This window comes from Mobula birostris, chromosome 4 (genome assembly GCF_030028105.1).
Source record: "Mobula birostris isolate sMobBir1 chromosome 4, sMobBir1.hap1, whole genome shotgun sequence".
Classification (NCBI taxonomy): Eukaryota; Metazoa; Chordata; class Chondrichthyes; order Myliobatiformes; family Myliobatidae; genus Mobula; species Mobula birostris.
Window position 1 is genome coordinate 18,315,846 of NC_092373.1, and position 22,114 is coordinate 18,337,959.

At 42.5% G+C, this 22,114-nt stretch overlaps 1 protein-coding gene across 4 annotated transcripts in view; it reads right to left on the reverse strand.

Moving 5' to 3' along the window:
* LOC140196181 (mediator of RNA polymerase II transcription subunit 12-like protein) overlaps positions 1 to 22,114 on the reverse strand; it is a 720,072-nt gene that overhangs the window by 673,487 nt on the left and 24,471 nt on the right. For all 4 annotated transcript variants that reach the window (XM_072254957.1, XM_072254955.1, XM_072254956.1 and 1 more), the window contains exon 3: positions 7,297 to 7,401. In XM_072254957.1, the coding sequence (XP_072111058.1) occupies positions 7,297 to 7,401 (105 nt within the window). The remainder of the gene's footprint in view (positions 1 to 7,296; positions 7,402 to 22,114) is intronic.

A 22,114-nucleotide genomic window follows, 5' to 3' on the forward strand; every position in this document is an offset into this window, starting at 1 on the left:
ACCATCCCAACCACAAACTATTCCAGCTGCTACCAATCAGGAAACAGTACCACAGCATAAAAGCCAGGACCAACAGGCTCCGGGACAGCTTCTTCCACCAGGCCATCACACTGATTAAATCACACTGATTAATTCACGCTGAGACAATTGTATTTCTAAGCTATATTGATTGTTCTGCTGTATATTTTACTGTACATATTATTACTATAATTTGCACATTGGACAATCAGAGAAGACACAATGGAAAGATTTTTATTTATACATGTGAAGGATGTGAGAAATAAAGTCAATTCAATTCAATTCTTTGAAAGTGCATTCTTGGTGCTGATGGTCAAAATATTTAAAAGTTCATTTACTGCCATTGTAGTACTTACAAAAATTCAAGTTATTCCAAGATGCTTGGGTATATAATATTTATAGACTCATTACGTGGCAAAGAGAACTGGACAGCTTAAACAAATTGCAATGTGTTAAGGACAAAGTGTAACCTATTGTCGGGCTGTGTGGGGCAGCATAAAGCTTTCTAATTGGCAACAGACACCAGCATTAGGTGACGTGGGAGATATTAAGGACAAATTGATCGAAAACCTTTGGTTTCTCCAAGCACCTTTCATCCATTATTCAGGATGTTCTGACAAATGTCAGAGCCAACAAAATACTTAAAAGGTACAGTTGTTTTGGGTATCTGGAAAAATTAAGGTGAATTGTGCAGACAAGCTCGCACAAACAGCATCAGAATTATATCACTGGCACGTCATGAAATTTGTTGCTTTGCAGTAATAGAATATTGGTGTTCCTCTACCCCATCGCCCAGGACAAGGGGCAGAAGATAATCCATCTGTACAGGACAACTTCCATCAGATGAGAGAGTAGGCAGAACTCTGATGAACTTCCACCTGAATTCCTGTGGTTTGTCTGATGGAGATGCTTGCTGCATTGTTGGGCAGCAGGTTTCCGGATTCAGTTCCAACAATGAAGGAATAACGATAGTGTCCGACTTGGCGGGAATCATCGAAAGGGAATGGTGACGTCAGACACCAACTGCCATTGCCCATTCTGATAGCTGGGAGTGTAATTATGGGGCAGAACAGTTAGTGTAGTGCCTTACAGCACCAGTGACCTGGGTTCCATTCCCACCGCCGTCTGCAAATCTATTCCCCACCCGTGACTGCGTGTGTGGGGGTTTCCTCTGGGTGCTCCAGTTTCCTCCCACATTCCACAGACATAGGGGTTGATAAGTTAATTAATCACATGGGTGTAATTGGGTGGTGTGGACTCATTGGGTAAAGGGCCTGTTCACGTACTGTGTCTCTCATTAAATAAAAACATTTCTGATCAGAGCAACGAAACCAAGTAACTTCTGAGGCTCTCAGAGGCCAAAGAGCACAGCAGCAATAATGCGCTGATGCAGAGGGGCTGAATGCCTTGAGTTGTGGATCCGTTGCTCATTTAAACAAACTGCTCCAATCTGGATGGTGTCAAGCTTCTAGACAATATTGGTACTACGCTCATCCAGGCACGTGGAGAGCATTCCATAACATTTCAGGCTTCTTCGTGCAGATGGTGGAAAAGTTTTGGGAAGTCAAAAAGGCAAGCACTTACCACTTACTGTTGTGTATTTAATATTTCAGTAACATTGTAAATTTATTGTTTGATTAACCATCCATAATGCACTGAGGGTTAGACATAAAAGTACGTAAACGGCAACATCACTGTATGCTCACATCATACGTACACGCCTTGTTTAAAGTAAAACAAGTTTAGACTTGCATTCCTGGCTCCCTTGTTTTCCTTTCAATTAGTTCTTATGTTTTGAAGTTTCAAAATATTACAGTGGCGACAAGAAAGTTTTAAACGAACCCGAGATACCTACATAACTGTTGAAGCACAGCGAGACATCAGAACCTTTTTTTTTAAAAAAAAGCATAGTGAGAAACAGTTGAGTTAAAAGAAAAGCACAGCATGTGCTTCTTTGGAAAAGGACAGACGATCGAGTTAAAAAAAAAGGCACAAGATGGACATTCACAGATTCATGAACAATGAGTACCAGGTGATAATAATCATAAATTTGGGAAAAAATAGAAATGACTGTCTACATTGAAAGGATAAACACATTCAATTGCACACGAGACAACTCAAGCATGTACACTAAGCCATTTGAGCAGTATTTTAAAGCAAATGAAATAGCCAATGAGAAACAAGTACCAGTTTTGCTGAATGTACGAATTGAGAAACCATACAGTTTGCTTATAAGTTTCACTGTTCCAACCAAACTAGACAAAATGAGCTTTGCTTATATCATGAACGTTACGCAGGAACATTTAGAACTGAAACCATTGTTGTTTACAGAATGCTTTAGGTTTTATAAGTGGAATCAAAAGGAAGGGGAGTTCATTTCAGCATACATGGCTGAAGTTAAAAAGAACAGATAATTCCCATGGGAATGACATTCATAATGGAGAAATACAAAACCAACAAGCCACATTGGGCTTGTATGTGGCAAAACAGGAGTGCCAGCATTGTGGGGATATGATTGGGTTAGTCAACTACAACTTGGAGATCCATCTACCATCTGGACACCACATCCCCCGTAATAAAATCAACTGAAAGCGAATTAAGATAGATATGGGATGATGCCACAGCCAATGTTCAAGGATCACACTGGCAAACTCAAACATATCAAGGGTAAAACAAAGGTTAAATAAAACTGCCACACCCAAGTTTTGCAAAGCCCATCCAGTTCCTTATACCATCCATGATAAAGCAGTCAATGAGGTAGATCACATGGAGGCTGAAGGAATACTTTTGAAGGTTGAATAGAGCCCATGGGCAATGCCAGTGGTCCCAGCAGACAAGAATGGGTCTGTCAGGATCTGTGGTGATCTTAAAGTCACCATTAACCCATTACTGAAAGTAAATCCATACCCTCTGCCCAGGATAGAGGATAACCTTGCAAACCTTTCTGGAGGAAAGCACTTCAACAAAGTGGACTTAGTTGAGGTCTACCTACAGATGGAGATGGAAGAAGAGTCCAAAGTGCACCTCACGGTTAACACTCAGAAAGGGTTTTATCACTACAATAGGCTTATTTTTTGAGTAGCACCTGTACCTGCACTCTGGCAGAAAGCTGTAGACCAGGTGTTGCAGGGCTGTCCGGGCACTCAACATAACCTGGATGACAACACTGTTACTGGTAAAGATGACAAGAAACATCTCTAAAATCTCAGGACAATGTTAAAATAATTAGAAGATTATAGGCTCAGAGTATGATGCGACAAGTGTGAATTCTTTAAACCAAGTATCCCTCGCGGTGGTCACACTATTGACGCACAAGGATTACATAAGTGTGCTGAGAAAATTCAAGCGGTGGTGGATACCCCAAGGCCAAGGATGTGTCACACATGCAGTCCTTTTTACGATTTGTCAATCACTATAATAATAGGTTCCTGCCAAACCTGGCTACTGTAATCCACCACTTGAACTCATTACTACAGATCAGCAAGAAATGGCAATAGACAAAGCAATGTGAGGGAGCCTTCATAAGGTAAAGGAAATGATGGCGTCAGACACTGTACCCACACAATGATCCACAGTGAAGCTTGCCTGTGATACCTTGCATTATGGTAAAGGTGCAGTCATGTCACATGTTATAAATGATGGAAGTGAACGCCCCACAGCCTTTGCATCATGTTCCCTTACCGCTGCAAAGAGAAATTGCACACAGATTGACAGACAGACCCTGAGTCTGGTTTGGGGTGTAAATCGTTTTAACCAGTACTCATCTGGGAGAGGGTTGTACCATTGCTACTGTTCATCGACCACTGGTATCCGATTTTCAATTCACAGAAGGCTGTCAAATATCAGCAGCAGCACGAATGCAGAGATGGGCTCTGTTTCTTGGAGAAAACAATTACAAAAATGAATTGAAGAGGAAGAATAATCATGAACATGCTGACAGATTGTCCTGTTTACCCTTGGATAAGGAAATACCTGAAACATTTACAAAAAAAGGGTTACTCATCCCTCAATGCATTCTCACAAATGCAAACTGAAGGTCTCCCTGTTATGGCAGAAATGATCCAAGAGGAAACCAGAAAAGACACCATATTTCCTCGTGTCTACATGGCCGCCCAAAATGGCTGGAATATGCAGCAGAAACTCCAAATCCCCCATTTTCTTCTAAGCAGCACAATGCTGAACCTGCCCTTGAAGGTTCCCTTATGTGGGGTTGAGAACTGTTGTACCATCCAAGCTAGGAGCTCAAGTGTTGGAGGAGCTACATGCCAGTCATCTAGGTGCATTGGCTCAAAGCTTTGTCTGGTGGCCTGGGATAGATCAGCAGATCCAGCAATTCATCATGAACCAGTCAGGATGCCAACACACATCCATAAGGTGCCAAGAGCAGCACCTCTCCATCCCTGGGAATGGCCTGCAGAGGATTCATTTAGATTTTGCCTGACAATTCATGGGCACAAATTTCTTGGTAGTAGTGGATGCAGATACAAAGTGGCCAGAAGTGTTTCCAATAGCCTCCACTACAGCCTCACACACTGTTGAGAAGCCCCTTCTCGAGGGCTGGTGTTCCAGAACACTTAGTCAGTGGCAATGGACTACAACTTGTTGTGGAACAGTTTCAGTCATTCCTGAAATGAATAGAACAAGACATATTACAACCGCATCGTGCCACCCAACTACAAATAGCTTGGTGGAAAGGCTTGTCCAGAATCTAAGTAACGCACTATAAGCAATGTCCGTAGAACACACTACACTGAAACTGCGTCAGAAACTTGCCAATTTCCTCCTTGCATATCACATTGCACCACACTCCACAACTGACAACTCACCAGCTATGCCGTTTCTGGGTCGTTCCTTGCATTTATGCATGGATCTCCTCAGACCCAATCTCAGGAGGAGTACGAAGGACAACCAGCTGAGACAGATTGAAGGCTCCTCAAACAAGGAGGTTCAATGTTTCATTCCTGGATAAGCAGTCCTGGTAAGGGACCACAGAGGTGACCAAAAGTGGTTACTCGGAAAGATTAAGGACAGAACTGGACCATTCTCCTACACAGTAGAGACTGCGTCTGATATCAACCGGAAACAACACATTGATCTCAGATCGGAGGAGAACAGAGTCAATTGTTAGAGAAGAAAGGTGGCCAGAGGTGGCCACACACAATACAATGACTGCATATACAGTATATATACACGTGTATAAGTTGAGATGCATTCTCTATTGAGTTGGGGTGTTGTGTTTAATATCTGAGTTATTGCAAATATATTGTTTGATTATGCATTCTTTGTTGTTCACAATGCCTTGTGGATTATATGTAAAATATGTAAATGACATATGTCATCATGTACATTTAAATATAAAGTAATGGTGTTTATCATTACGCCACCATGTCATACGTACATGCCTTGTTTAAAGTAAAAATGAAGTTAAGCTCGTATTCCCAGCTCCCTTGTTTTCCTTTCAATTAGCTTATATGTTTTGGAGTTACAAAACGCAACACTTGACTCCATTAAACTGGGAATAAAATTCTTTTAAAAGGAAAGGCTGTTTAAAAATGTCAAAGCAACACTAATATACCAAGCCATCTCAAAGAGAAGCCTAGGGCTTTTCTCTTTGGAGCAAAGGAGGATGAGAGGTGGCTTAATAGAGGTGTACAAGATGATAAGAGGCATAGATCGAGTGAATAGCCAGAAATGTCTTCTCATGGAGGAAATGGATAATACAAGGGGTGTAATTTTAACGTAATTGGAGGGAAGTATGGAGGGGTGCTTTGTTAGGTCAGTTGTTTGTTTGTACTACACAGGTGTTAGATGCAGGTTCCTTAGGGGAATGTAAAACACTCTTAGATAGGCATATGGATGATAGAAAAATGGAGGCCTTTGTAGGAGAGAAGCGTTAGATTGATCTTAGAGTAGGTTGAAAGACCAGCACAGCTTTGTGGGCCAAAGGGACCATGCTGTGCTATAATATTCTATATTTTATGTTCTATAAACCTTTAAATCTTTACACAAAGAGTGAAGAGAACAAAAAGTGCAAACACGCTCTGTGCCGAGATCATAAGCCACATTTGTACCATGGCAACAAGGGTACAGAGTGCTCATACGAGACTGAAAATGTTGAAAAACCCATCTCGTAAAAGACATCCTATTAAACTCAAATACCTGAACTAACAATCGGCACAGGATTTCAATTAGACTAAGCCAAAAGGGAACTAAAGCAGTTCCTTTCAAACAACAGGAAGTCAAAGGAAGCAAGGAAAAAAATGTCAAATCAGTCATTTTCCTGCATTATTCCAATAGATAGGTTTAATATTTAAACAGATTCCTTAACCCCCAACAAGCACAAATTTACACCCTTTGATTTGCTCCTGTAAAGAAAGAGACTTGATTGACTGAAGTATGCAGCAATTACCATATGCATAATTCAAAAGGAAGTCACACAAGGTAGCAATATCTCGTTGACATTGTATCCAGCATGTTCATAAATTATATTGCCTGCAAACCTTTGGACTACCTTGTTGTTGCTCTCCGTGTCTTGTGGAGCATCGGGCAGCAACCCGACTGCTTGCTTAGCATTTGTCTGTTTTTTTTACAAGGCTGAGTTGCTAGTTCGACGCTCAAACCAGCACAGGTGGAAAACATGCAAGGAGATGGCCAGATTCAAACCCAGGACCATTTGGCTCGAAGACTGGTGCTGATGCCACTACACCACCGGGCAACATTTGAAATACCTGGAGGTTCTCAATTGTTCAGCCTGCTTATCCAATGAACAGCTTTTGCAAGTGTCCATCAATAATTAAACAGTCCACCTTCAAGTCATAGAACTCTACAGTACATACAAAAGATCCTTTGAACCATCTAATCCATGCCAATCTGTTAATCAACCTGCACCTGGGCCATATCCATGAACCCATCCAAATTTCTCTTCAATATTTAATTTGAACCCGCATCCAGCACTTCCACCGGGAGTTCATTCCACACTTTTACCACCCTCTGAGTGAAATAGTTCCCCTTCACGTTCTCCTTACACATTTCACCCTTAACCTGTGACCTGTAGTTCCAGTCTCACCCAGCCTCAGTGAAAAATTTCCCTTACTTAAAATGAGTAGGTGCCTAATGGTTCAAATTCTCTTCTGAAAAGTCAGTGGGCCAAAGATGCGAGAAATAAAGTACAAGCAGAAGGAAGTTTATATAAAAAAAACTGTACATTCTTAATCCACTCATCCCAGCCAACATTTGCAAGCTACCAGACCAATCCGATTTAACCATAGGAATCCTTACCTTTGCTGGATTGATGACGATGTTCCGGGCTGAGCCATGTTCATCCCCAGAGAAGGCAGGCTGATTACTGAAACCCTGCTTCACATTCACTGCCGTCAACTCATCCTGCACAACAAGAGACAACCAGTCAGTTCTATCACCTTGAAACTGCAACACACCACAATATCTATTGCGTAGGAGCCCCTCTTGTCCAGCTCCCAGTAAGGCATCCAATTCAAAGTTCAAAGTAAATTTATCAAAGTGTGTATATCAAGTTCAAGTTTACGGTCATCTGAATGTACATGCATGCAACCAAGCAAAACAACGTTCCTCCAGACCACGGTGCACCCATATAACATATCACACACAGCACATAAACCATTATACTACAAGTTATTACACAATTCAAAACGCATGTTCTAAAGCACAGCACAGGTAAACAGTACGATAATAGCTCACTGTCCTAACAAGACGTGGAGGATTTTCTTCAGCCAGAAGGCAGTGAACCCATGAAATTTGTTGCCACGGCAGTTGTGGAGGCCAAGTCTTTGGATGTATTTAAGGCGGAGGTTAATAGGTTCTTGATTTGCCAGGACATGAAAGGCTATGGAGAGAAGGCAGGAGAATGGGGTTGAAAGGGAAATTAAATCAGCCATGATGAAATGGCAGAGCAGATGTAATGGGACAAATGGTCTAATTCTGCTCCTTTGCCTCGTGGTCTTATGAAGAAGACCTCAGTGGTGGCAGGGTGTTCACTGTCTCACAGCCTAGGGGAAGAAGCCGTTACCCAGTCTGGCAGTCCTAGTCCTGATACTTCCGTACCTCGTTCCTGATGGTAGTTGCTCAAAGAGATTGTGGAATGGGTGGTAGGGTGTCTCAACAATGCTTTGGGCCCTTTGTCTGTAATGGGTCTGGCAAAATGACACAAATTGGGGAATGGGGGGGTAGGGAGTAGAGGAAGACACTATAATCCTCTCAGCAGTTTTTACTATCCTCTGTAGGAGTTTGCAGTCTGATACCTTGCAGCTTCTGTACCACACAATAATGAGGCTAGACAGGACACTCTCGATGGTACTCCTCTCAAGAGTTATTAGGAAGGGGACAGGGAGTCATGCTCACTTTAGTCTCCTCAGAACTTGTGGATACTGTTGTGACTTCTTGACTAGTGAGGTACTGAGAGTCCAGATTAGATCATGTTATGTACACACAAAGGAACTTTGTAATTTTTCACCCTCTCCACAGCAGAGCCATTCATGTGCAATGGAGAGTGATTGACCCATGCCTTCCTGAAGCCCACAACCGTCTCCTTTACCTTGTCCACGTTGAGACTCAGGTGGTTGTTTTCACACCATTTGACAAGACTCTCTACCTCCTTTCTGTACACTGGTTATTGCTGATGAGGCCAACCACTGTTGTATCATCAGCGAATTTGATGATGTGGCTCGCGCTAAATCTGGCAGTGCAGTCGTGAGTCAGCAGCGTGAACAGCAGTGGACTGAGCACACAACCCTGGGGGCCACCAGTGCTCAGCCTAATGGAGCTTGAGATGTTGCTGCCAACTCAGACTGACTGGGGTCTTCCCATCAAAAAGCCCAAGATCCAGTTACAGAGAGAGATATTGAATCCAAATGAGGATAGGTTTCCCCAACAGTCTCTGAAGGATAATCATGTTAAACACTCAGCAGAAGTCAATGAACAACATCCCGGCGGATGAGGCATTGTTTTCTAGGTGGGACAGGATGGAGTGCGGGCCAAGGCTATAACATCACTACTGAGCTGATTTGAGCGGTAGGTGAATTAGAAAGAGTCCACTGCCACTGGAAGCTGAGATCTTATACAATCCATTACCAGCCACTCAAAGTTGATCTTTGAAGTCAAGTCTGAGTGGTAAACACTTAGGACAGTTACCATTGCTCCCTTGGGTACCAGAATGATGGTGGCTGCCTTGAAGCCTGCAGGGACAGTGCATCATATGTCACCTTCGATTAGTTTCTTGTGCAGGCATTCACAGAAGAACAAAGCAACAGAATAGAATCAATGAAAAACTACACACAGACTGACAAACAACCAATGTACAAAAGACAAACTGTGCAAATACAATAATAAATAAATACTGCAGACATAGGTTGTAGAATCAGTTCAGAGTTGAGACGAGTGTAGTTCAGATGCCTGATGGCTGAGGGGTAATAACTGTTCCTGAACCTGATGGTGAGGGTTAAAGTTCTAAGGTTCCTGTAACACTTTCTCAATGGCAGCTGCATTGCCTGGATGTTGGGTGCCTGTACAATTGGCAAGAATACCTGAGGGCAATGCAGAAAGTAATCGATTTCTTTAGCAAAGACTGGCACAAAGTCCAAAATAAATCCGTTATCAAAGTGACACACATGCCACCATATATTACCCCAAGATTCATTTTCCTGCAGGCACTCACAATATATGCAGAGAAATACAACAGGATCAATGAAAAACTACACACAAATACAAACAACCAATGTGCAAAAGACAAACTGTGCAAATACAGAAAGGAAAACAAAATAATGATAATAGATGATATTGAGTTGCAGACTCCTTGAAAGTGAGTCTTTAAGTTATGGGATCAACTGGGACCTCAGTGCTGGGGTGAGTGACGTTATCCACTCTAGTTCATGAGCCTGATGGTTGAGGGGTAATAACAGTGCCTGAAACACAAGGTGTGGGATCGAAGACTCCTGCACCACCTTCCTGATAGTAGCATCCAAGGAGCTAGATGATGGGGGCCCTTGATGACGGGTACTGCTTTCTAACGACAACGCTCCTTGAGATGCGCTCAGTGGTGGAGGGTTTTGCCTGTGATGGACTGGGCTGTACCCACTACCTTTTTTTAGGCTTTTCCAATCAAGTGCATTGGTGTTTCCATACCAATCAAAATAACACAAGGATGCAAAGAGAAGCACCCTTGCTGGTCTAATGAAAAGATGCTGAATTTCCACACATATAAAAAAAACCAACTCGTTTGTTGTCACTTTATGAGGTCCCATATGGCCCAAAGCCGAAAAGTACCAGTTCACCACAAGCACAATAAAAACTAAACTTCACCCATTAGTTCCAAAACATGCTGAAAAAAACAAGGTACACCACAAGTCAGAGGCATAGCAGCATGCTCTTTGTTCCAAACTGAGACTGAAATTTGCAAAGTTGCTTTGTGTTTCCATCCAAGGCCCTTTGCCAGATACATCAGTGGAAAATGTTGATCTAAAAAATCACAATTAAAGTGGTTCAGAATGACATCGCTGGTTGTGAAGTTCCAGCAGTGCTGAATTATTTCAGCCACACAAGAACAGCTGCAGCTCCATTTAACAGAAGGGTATGCACCACACCTGGGCCTCAACTTACCAAACACAACCACAGCTTGAAACGCATGCAAATGGGTCAGCAAGATAAGCAACTGCACTCCACAGAGCTGTACTTCTCAACATCAAAATCTCATAATAATCAATCTCAAACATCGCCTACTATACAGTTCCGGATTCATATGTGCTTTCCATAGAGTCAGAAACCGTCCCAATCCCAGACACTTCATCACAGGACATCCCTGGATTAAGAACATTTTATTTATGGACAGCCCTACATATGAATAAGCTCCTACCGTATTATTACATTCAAAAGCGTGACATATGTACACACTTCCTTTCCTAAAAGCAGTTTATTATCACTGACAAATATAGTGAAATTTGTTTTTGTGGCAGCAAAACAGTGCAAGACTTAACATTATTTTACATTATATTTAGAAATAAAATAAAGAGTACAAAATAAGAAAAGTGAGGTAGAGTTCGTGGACCGAGTGGACTGGAAGAAGCTGCTCCTTAAACACTGAGCATGGGTCTTCATGTTCCTCTACTTCCTCTGAGCTTGTAATGAGGAGAGGACACATCCTGCATGCTGATGTCTTCTAGAAGCACCGCCTCGTTACTTAAAGTTGGATGCCATCTTCTTGAAGATGTCCTCGACGGTGGGGAGGGTTGTGCCCGTGATGGAGCTGGCCAGCCTACAACTCTCTGCAGCCTCTTTCGATCCCAGGCATTGGAGCCATCATTCCAGTTGGTGATGCAACCAGTCAGAATGCTCCCCATGGTACGTGTGTAGAAACTTGATAGACTCTCTCCTGACATATCAAATCCCGAACTCCTAATGAGCAGAGCCACTAAAGTAAACCGGCCCTGCTCCACAGAACTGTCTTTTTCGCCAGTAAAAATCTCACAACATTCACCCTCAAAGGTCACCTTTTGTGCAGGTTTTCATTAATAAATACATTCCCCGGAATCTCAAACTGTCCCACTCCGAAGCACTTCATTACATTCTTGGGATAAGAACATTTTGGAACACGCCTACATACAAGCTCACAATATATTATTAAATTCATTAGTCTGACAAACATATACATCTTCACTCTTACAAAAGGCAGAACCAGTTTCCATTCTCTCTCCTCTCTCAGTAGCTATTCTTTCTCAGTTGCTTCGTGTGCTTGATGCCATTCATTACAAGATACAGAGGACAAGACAATGTTAAAAATAAACATCAAAAATAACGTCTTGCAGTCCTGAAGAAGGGTCTTGGCCCGAAACATCGATTGCTTATTCATTTCCATGGATGCTGCGCAACTTGCAGAGTTCCTCCAGGATATTGTACGTGTTAAAAAATAAAACTAGCTTCAAAGTCAAAGCATGTTTATTACCAAAGAATGTGTACTATATACAACCTTGAGATTCGTCTCCTTACAGGCAGCGCTAAACAAAGAAACTCAATACAACCCATTAAAACAAAAGAAGACCAACACATAAAAATGTGCAGAGAGAAAAAAAAACATAGAAACAATAAAAGTAAGCAAACAGCATTCAGAACCGAAGTTCACAAAAGTGAGTCCGCACTGTGATAGCTGCAGGCCACAGCCACAGTTCAGTGCAGAGATGAGTAATCCCCACAGAGTAATGAGCTTACATGAGGTAACACAGCAAAAAACCTAGGTGAGTCAAGTGAGAGCACAAGTTATTAATTTTTTTATATATAAAAGAGATACAGTGCTAAACAGGCCCTACCAGACCAATGAGCCATGCCACGCAGCTACGCAGCTACTACTGAAATTCTTTGAAGAAATAACAAGCAAGATAGACAAAGGAGAATTGGTTGATGTTGTGAACTTGGATTTTCAGAAGGCCTCTGACAAGGTGCCACACACAAGGCTGCTTAACAAGCTATGAGCCCACGGTGTTACAGGAAAGATTCTAGCATGGATAAAGCATTGAAAGAGTGGAAATAAAGGGAGCCTTTTCTGACCGGCTGCCGGTGACTAGTGGTGTTCCACCAGGGTCTATGTTGGGACCGAATCTTTTTACATTAAATGTCAATGATTTGGATGAAGAAATTGATGCCTTTATTGCAAAGTTTGCAGACAATAAGAAGGCAGCTGGAAGGGCAGGTAGTTTTGAGGAAGTACAGAGGCTACAGAAGTGCTTAGATTAGGAGAATGGGCAATGAAATGACAGATGGAATAGTGTCGGGAAGTGTATGGTCATGCACTTTGGTAGAAGGAATGAAAGGATTTATTATATTCTAAATGGTGAGAAAATACAAAAAACTGAGATGCAAAGGGACTTGGAAGTCCTTCTGCAGGATTCCCTAAAGGTTAATTTGCAGGTTGAGTCTGTGGTGAGGAAGGTAAATGTGATGTTAGAGGACTTCAGGAGGACTAGAATATGAAAGCAAAGATGCAAAACTGAAATTTTATAAAGCACTGGTGAGGCCTCACTTGGAATATTGTGAGCAGGTTTGTGCTCCTTATCATTGGAAGGAGGTGCTGACAATGGAGAGGTTTCAAAGGAGGTTCATGAAAATGACTCCAGGATTGAATGGCTTTAATATGAAGAGCATCTGATAGCTCTCGGCGTGTATTAACCAAAATATAGAAGAATGAGGGGTGACCTCATTGAAACCTGTCAAATGGTGAAAGGCCGTGCTATAGAGTAGATGTGGAGAGGGGATGTTTCCTATGGTGGGAGAGTCTAAGACCAGAGGACACAGCCTCAGAATAGAGGGGTGAATTTTTAGAACGGAGATGAGGAGGAATCTCTTTAACCAGAGGGTGATGAATCTGTGGAATTTATTGTCACAGGCAGCTGTGGAGGCCAAATCTTTATGTATATTTAAGGTGGAGGCTGACAGATTCGTGATTGGTCGGGGCATGAAGGGATATAGGGAAAAGGCAGGAGATTGGAGCTGAGAAGAAAATTGGATCAGCCGTGATGAAATGGAGAACAGACTCAAACAGTCTAAAGGGCCCAGTTCTGCTCCTATGTATATTATCTTATGACCTTACTCAACACTAGCCTAATCATTTGACAATTTACAATGACCAATTAACCTACTGACCCTTGGACTGGGTTAGGAAACCAGAGCACACAGAGGAAACTCACACGTTCGCGGGGGAGAACGTACAAATTCCTTAGACGAAATTGAACTCAGGAACACCCTGAGCTGTAATAGCGACTTGCTAACAACTCTGCTACTGTGGAATTGAAACAAGAATTAGTAAAGCAGAGAGCTTATGAGAAGGCACCAGCAGATGATTAATGAGATAAAAATCTGAATGGTTTGACAGCATAAAGAGCAAAAAGAGAGAGGGCCTCTTAAAGATCAAAAGGTAATCTCTGCCTGCTGGCTATATTTGTAGGCAAGATTTTTAATGAATGCCCTGTAGACATTTTCACAAAACATAAGAATGCAACACTTAGAAGGATGGAAATAAAATATTGAGTGGAATAAACATGTGAACAAATAATAAGAAATGGGATTAAAATTCTTAAAAATGATTGTACATGGTAGCTTGGTCAGAAAATTAAGATCCCATTGGTTCCACGAGATTGGTTTTAAAATTGACTCAGTGTGAGATGCAAAAGCAATCGCTGATGACAACTAGAATTCTGTAACCTCTGGGTTCAGTACATGATCATTTCTCATTGTGTAATCAATGCAAATTTGAATGGGGCAGCGGGGGGTAATGATAAAGAAGTTTATAGATACAAAAACTGGCTAAGTGGTTAGCATGAAGTAGAAAACCTGTAGACTGCAAGGTGGTATAGAAGAGTGTAGGCAAATGAGGGGAGATTTTACAGTAGTAAACAAAATTATGAGGGGTAGAGATAGGGCAAGTGCAAGGTCTTGATGGAGCCAAGTAATTATTGATACTTCCAACTGAGGTAAGGTTTGTTTGGCAAAACCCAGCCCGATTTTCTCCAAGGTTCCAAAAGTTTTGCCGCTCCCAGAACTTGTCCAAGTTGCAGATGTCATACCGAGTCTTCACAAGCTCCGAGGGGAGGAGAGATGCTGCTGTGCTTTCTTTATAATTGCACTTCTGTGCTGGGTCCAGAACAGGTCCTCCTAAAGGACAGCTCTGTGGAATTTAAAGTTGCTGACCATATCCACCTCTGATCTCCCAATGAGGACTGGCTGTTAGACCTCTGGTTTCCTCCTTCTGAAATTAATCATCATCTCCTTGGTCTTGCTGACATTGAGTAAGAGGTTGTCATTGACGCATCACTCAGCCAAAGGTTCAGTCTCCCTCCTATAGGCTAATTCGTCACCATCTTTATTTCGGCTTACGGCAGTGATCTCGGCAGCAAACGTGTATGTGGTATTGAAGCTGTGCTTAGCCACACAGTCTCCTGGGCGAGATGGTCAAAGGATGAGGTTCAGCTCCTCACCCCTGGGTGGAGGGGAGAGTGTTGGGGGAAACAGACTTCTATGCCTCTACATCAGCATCAGCTGTGACAAGGATATGTGTGGAAAGTAAGCAGAAGCCCAAAACAGCCGATCTTCTGTACGGGCACCTTCTCAGCTACCGAACACCTAGGTGGGCATACAGGTGTAAATTTGACAGAGTACATGTTTTGGGCAAGAGCCTAAGTTTTGATTTGTCAAAGACAATATCACCGAAGGTTTGGGTCAGCTGAAAGGAAGATGAAGTTAGCTTTATTTGCCACGCGTACATTAAAACAGAGTGAAATGCATCATTTGTGTTAACAACCAACACAGTCTGAGGACTACACTGGGGGAAGCCAATAAGTGCCACCAACTGAGCATGCCCACAACTTGCTAACCCTAATCCATACGTCTTTGGAACGTGGGAGGAAACTAGAACACCAGAGGAAGCACAGGTGGTCACAGGGAGAATATACAAGCTCCTTACTGACAGTGGCTTGACTTGCACCTAATCACTGGTGCTGTAAAGCATTGCACCGGCTGTTTTGCTACTAAGCCACTCAAAGAGCCTGCTTTCAGTAACATGGCAGCTCACCCTGACGCAGCAACCTCTATGAGGCCGACCAAAGATGTTATTGTCTCTTTTATAATTGCAAGACACCGCCCGACATTTAGAATTTGAAGCATTGCAAGTCTACCCCATCAGCGAGATGTTCATTGGCTGAAGAGCTGGACTTGGCGCGGACCGTGCTGTTGCCCGCTACAGAGGGTCGGTGCGTGATGGCGGCGTGCCGTCCGACAGCGAGTGATTGCCTTGATCGTTTTTCTTGTGGTCTCAGGACTGTTGCACATTGGTAATGTGGAAAGCTGCAAAACCGGTCCACAGATTTATTGGGCGGACCAACGTCGGGGGGGAGCTGTGCAGCATCAGTTACTGCGGGGACCAGGCCTCATGCCACGGTGTTGCCCGCTGCAGCTATCCAGCAGAGGTGACACTGGAGGCAACGTGTCTCAGTGTAAATCCTGCCATCAGTGCTGCCCTCTAGTGTTCAATTGGTGGAAGACAAGCTGGACAGCATTCATCTGCAGGCTTATTCTTCCTGACAACATCTACCATCTCAGGGACTTGGGCTATATTGTTTTTTCTGTGTGACTGCTACCTTACATGTACTCCATGTGTCTTGAGCTGTGTATGACTGGTGAAGAATGTTAGCCGAAACATTGACTGTTTATTCACCTCCATAGATGCCACCTGACTTGATTTCCTCCAGCATCTTCTGCTTCTTGCTCTAAATTTCCAACATCTGCAGAGCCTCTTATCTTAGAGTCATATAAAATACAGCACAGACAGGCTCTTCAGCCCATCTATTCTGTACAGAACCATGTAACTTGTCTCCTCCCATCGACCTGTACCCGGACCAAAACTCTCCATATCCCTACCATCCAAACTTCTTAAACATTGAAACTGAGCTTGCATGCACCACATCCACTGGCAACTCATCCTTCACTCTCACAACTCACCCTGAGTGAAGTTTCCCCTCATGTTCCCCATAAACTTTTCACCCTTAACCAATGAGCTCTGGTTGTAGTCCCACCCAACCTGAATGGAAAAAGCCTGCTTGCATTTACCCAATCTATAGCCCTCATAATTCTGTATACCTCTGTCAAATCTCCTCGCAATCTTCTAAATTTCAAGGAATAAAGTTCTAACCTATTCAATCTTTCCTTCTAACTCAGGACCTCTGGATCCAGCAGCATCCTCATAAATTTTCACTATAGTCTTTCAAACTTGTTTACATCCGTCCTGTGTTTAGATTCTGTAGTGTATGGAGTTTTTGCAGTTGGCTGCACTTCAGTGACCAGCACTGACAAATTCATGTGCAGCTGTTGGATCAGGCACAGTTTAAAGTCTGACTGAGCAACAGGGTTTGGCCAGTCAACCTTCTCTTTTGTGCCCCAGATAACAAAGACAACACAGTTCTGGTGCCCCAGAGGAAAACAGATTTAAGAAGACCACAAGCCCAGGTGCTGGGGTAAGAACCAGAGTTGCAAATTTCTGAAACATACTCATTTGATCTGTGATCACCTATGCTCAGAAATCAAGAAGTTTATCAAATTGGCTTATCTCATGCCAATTCAAAGAAACTTCAAGTTTTAAAATATACTTTCACATCAGTTCATCAAATGAAAGATGTTTGATTGTAAGCAATTCATTGGTTGCTGATGTTGGAGAGGGATAGAGAAAGAGGAATGACAGTTAATCCGAATCAGATTATCACTGACAGGTCCTGACGAAGGCTCTCGGCCTGAAACGTCGACTGTACCTCTTCCTAGAGATGTTGCCTGGCCTGCTGTGTTCACCAGCAACTTTGATGTGTGTTGCTTGAATTTCCAGCATCTGCAGATTTCCTCGTGTTTGCAGTTCTGAAATTTGTTGTTTTGTGACAGCAGTACAGCACAAGATACAAAAATTATAAATGCCATGTTAGCGTAAAAGCAAGGATGTAACATTGAGGCTTTATAAAGCACTGGTGAGGTCTCACTTGGAGTATTGTGAGCTGTTTTGACCCCTTATCTAAGAAAGGATTTGCTGACAATGGAGATGGTTCAAAGGAGGTTCATGAAAATGATTCCAGGATTGAATGGTTTGTCATATAACAATGTTTGATGGATTTAGGCCTGTATTCACTAGAATTCAGAAGAATGAGGGGTGACCTCATTGAAACCTATTGAACAGTGAAAGGCCTTGATAGGGTGGGTGTGGAGAGGATGTTTCTAATGGTGGGAGAGTCTAAGACCAGAGGTGACAGCCTCAGAATTAAAGGGGTGTCCTTTTAGAATGGAGATGAGGAGGAATTTGTTTAGCCAGAGTGGTGAATCAGTGGAATTCTTTGCCATAGGTAGCTTTGGAGGCCAAGAATTAATATATATTTAAGGCAGAGGTTGATAGATTCTTGATTAGTCAGGGCATGAAAGGATATGAGGAGAAGGCAGGAGATTGGGGGCCGAGAAGGAAAATGGATCAGCCATGATGAATCAGAGTCAATGGGCCAAATGGCCTAAATCTGCTCCTATATCATATCATTCTACAATAAATAAATGATTAATGCAAAAGAGAAATGACAAGGTAATGTTTGTAGGTATACCTAACACACAACTACAGCATATACTAGACAAGCTCCACTTAAATTCAGAGAAGGCAGGCTTGTAATTATACAGCAGATATCATGCATTGCAGGGAAATGAATCTCCTTCGAATGTGATCCCTGCAATAAAACAGGAAAAAGAGCAACCAATTTCCATACAGCGATGTTATCATTACCAAATCTCCTACTTTATGTTTCTGACTGAAGGATAAATATTCGCTGGGATGCTGGAGCATAACCCTTCAAGACAAGTCCATGGGAGTTTATGAGAGCGAACCTCACCTGGCCCTAATCTGAAAGACAATACCCAAACAGCCCAGCACACCCTCCCAAACTTTCTTCTGCCCAATGAGTGAGAACAGGGTAATACCAGACAAGACCAACATATCATAATGCTGAATTTGGTTGGGATATTCACAACACAACAGTCTCTTAACTCCGCAAATTCAAGGTTATGCATCAAGCCAATTGGGCAAACTCTCATTACGTTCTGATGTCTTGGGCACGTGAGAGTATCTCCTCTTGACAAGAGGTTACGTGCAACTATTTGATGGCACTTGGATGCTCAAATTTCAATCCAAGGAAATCTGAAATCAGTTTGTTTGACGTCCATAAGATAAAGGAGCAGAATTAGGCCATTCAGCCCATTGAGTTTGTACTGCCACTCGGTCAGGGCTGATTTCTTTTCCCTCTGAACCCATTCTCTTGTCTTCTCTCCATAACCTTTGATGCCCTTTAGTAATCAGGAACCTATCACCCTCTGTTCTAAATATATCCAATGACTTGGCCTCCTCAATCATCTGTGGCAATGAATTCCATGGATTCAACATCCTCTGGAAAATAAATTCCTCCTCATCTGTTCGAAAGGGATGTCCTTCTATTCTGAGGCTGTGCTTCTGGTCCTAGGCTCTCCCACTATATGAAACATCCTCTCCATGTCCACTCGATCTAAGCCTTTCAATATTTGAGGGGTTTCAAATAACATCCTTCCAAATTCTTCTAAACTCCAGTGAGGACAGGCCCAGAGCTATCAAGCACTCCTCATGCATTAACCCTTTCATTTCCAGAATCATTCTCACAGACCTCCTCTGGACCATCTCTAGTGCCAGCACATTTCAGTGGAATAAAGGAAATTACAATGGCATGAGAGCAAAACTGGCCAAAGTTAACTGGAAAGGGGCACTAGTAGGAAGGACAGCAGAGCATCAATGGCTGGAGTTTCTGTGAAAAATGAGGGTAGAGCAAGACAGATATATTCCAAATAATAAGAAATTTTTGAATGGAAGGACACTACCGTGATTGACAAGTGAGATCAGAGCCAAAGTAAAAGCAAAAGAAAGGGCATACAAGGAAGCCAAAGCTAGTGGGGAAATAGAGGATTGAGAAAGCTTTTAAAGACTTGCAGAAGGAAACTAAGAAGGTCATTAGGAAGGAAAAGATGAATTATGAAAGGACTATTGGCGACTAATATCAAAGAAGATACTAAAAGCTTTTTTAAGTACATAAAGGGTAAAAGAGAGTCTTGGGTAGATATAGGGCCAATAGAAAATGACGCCAGAGATATTGTAATGAGAGACACAGAGACGGCAGCGATACTCAATGCATATTTTGCATCAGTCTTCATGGTGAAAGACATCTGCAGTATGCTGGACATTCAAGAGTGTCAGGGAAGTGAAGTATGTGCAATGAAAATTACGATTGAGAAGGTACTCAGGAAGCTTAATGGTCTGAGGGTGGATAAATCTCTTGGACCTGATTGAATGCACCCTCAGGTTCTGAAGGAAGTAGCTAGAGAGATTGTGGAAGCAATTACAATGATCTTTCAAGAATCGATAGATTCTGGCATTGTACCAGATACCTGGAAAACTGCAAATGTTACTCCACTGTTTAAGAAGGGTGGGAGGCAGCGGAAAAGAAACTGTTAGACCTGTCAGCCTGACATCAGTGGTTGGGAAGTTGTTGGGAAGTTGTTAGGGATGAGATTAAGGAGTACCTGAAGGCACATGACAAGATAGGCCAAAGCCAGCATGGTTTCCTGAAAGGAAAATCCTGCCTGACTAACCTACTGCAATTTTTTGAGGAAATGACAAGCAGGGTAGACAAAGGAGATGCAGTGGATGTGGTGTACTTGGATTTTCAGAAGGCCTTTGACAAGGTGCCGCACATGAGGCTGCTTAGCAAGATAAGAGCCCATGGAACTACAGGGAGTTAGTCATACGGGTGGAGCATTGGTTGATCGGCAGAAAACAGATAGTTGGAATAGAGGGATCCTATTCTGGCTGCTGGTTACCAGTGGAGTTCCACAGGGGTTGGTGTTGGGACCGCTGCTTTTTACGATGTATGTCAATGGTTTGGACTATGGAATTAATAGAATTGTGCCTAAATTTGCTGATGATACAAAGATAGGTAGAGGAGCGGGTAGTGCTGAGGAAACAGAGAGCCTACAGAGGGACTTAGATAGTTTAGGAGAATGGGTAAAGAAGTGGCAAATGAAATACAAAGTTGAAAAGTGCATGGTCATGCGCTTTGGTGTAAGAAATAAACAGTTAGGCTATTATTTAGATGGGGAGAGAATTCAAAATGCAGAGATGCAAAGGGACTTGGGAGTCCTTATCCTAAAGGTTAACCTCCAGGTTGACTCAGTGGTGAAGGTGGCGAATGCAATGTTAGCATTAATTTCTAGAAATATAGAATAAAAGAGATGTTGAGCTCTATAAAGGCACTCGAGAAACCAAACTTGGGGTATTGCGTGCAGTTTTGGGCTCCTTATTTTAGAAAAGATATACTGACATTGGAGAGGGTTCAGAGAAGATTCACGAGAATGATTCCAGGAATGAAAGGGTTACCGTATGAGGAACGCCTGGCAGCTCTTGTACTTTATTCCCTGGAGCTCAGGAGAATGAGGGGGGAATCTCATAGAAACATTCCGAATGTTAAAAGGTCTGAACAGATTAGATATGGCAAAGTTATTTCCCATGGTAGGGGAGTCTGGAACAAGAGGGAACAACTTCAGGATTGAAGGATGTCCATTTAGGACAGAGATGTGGAGAAATTACTTTAATCAGAGGGTGGTAAATCTGTGGAATTTGTTGCCATGAGTGGCTGTGGAGGCCAAGTCATTGGGTGTATTTAAGGCAGAGATAGATAGGTTCTTGATTAGCCAGGGCATCAAAGGATACGGGAGAAGGCAGTGGAGTGGGGATGACTGGAAGAATTGAATCGGCCAATGACTGAATGGAGGAACAGACTCGATTGGCCGAATGGCCTACTTCTGCTCCTATATCTTATGGTGTTATGACGTTAAGAGGCATTGATAGAGTGGACAGCCAGTGCTTTTCTCCCCCCAGAGCAGCAACATCTAATACCAGAGAATATCCTTTTAAGATGAGTGAAGGAAAGTTTAGGGGGAACATTCGAGCTAGGTTAGCTTTTTTTGTTAGAGAATGGTAGGCGCATGGAACGCATTGCCGGGGGTGGCAGTAGATGCTGATACAGTCGGGATATTTAAGAGAATTATAGATAGGCACATGGATGAAAAAAAAAAAGAGGATTGTGGGCTGTGTAGGAAAGAAGGGTTAGATTGATTTTGGAGTAGGTTCAAATGTCGGCACAACATTGTGGGCCAAAGAGGTCCATACTGTCCTACGTCTATTTCCAATACAAAAGACTTTTAATTCTGTTTTTTTTTTTAAATACATGTAAATCAAAGCCAGACTGTTAGTAAACACAATGATATTCCCATTTGCACAAACTGCAAAGTGCTCCATTTTGAAATAATGTGAAGAGTTTGAAAACAATTTGTCCAATTAGATTGAGTTATAAAGCTAACGATAAGACAAGACATAGGAGCAAAAATAAGCCATTTGGCCCATCAAGTCTGCTCTGCCATTCGATTATGGCTGATCCTTTTCTTTCCCCCTCCTCAGTCCTTCCCACTAGCCTGCTCCCTGTAATCTTTGATG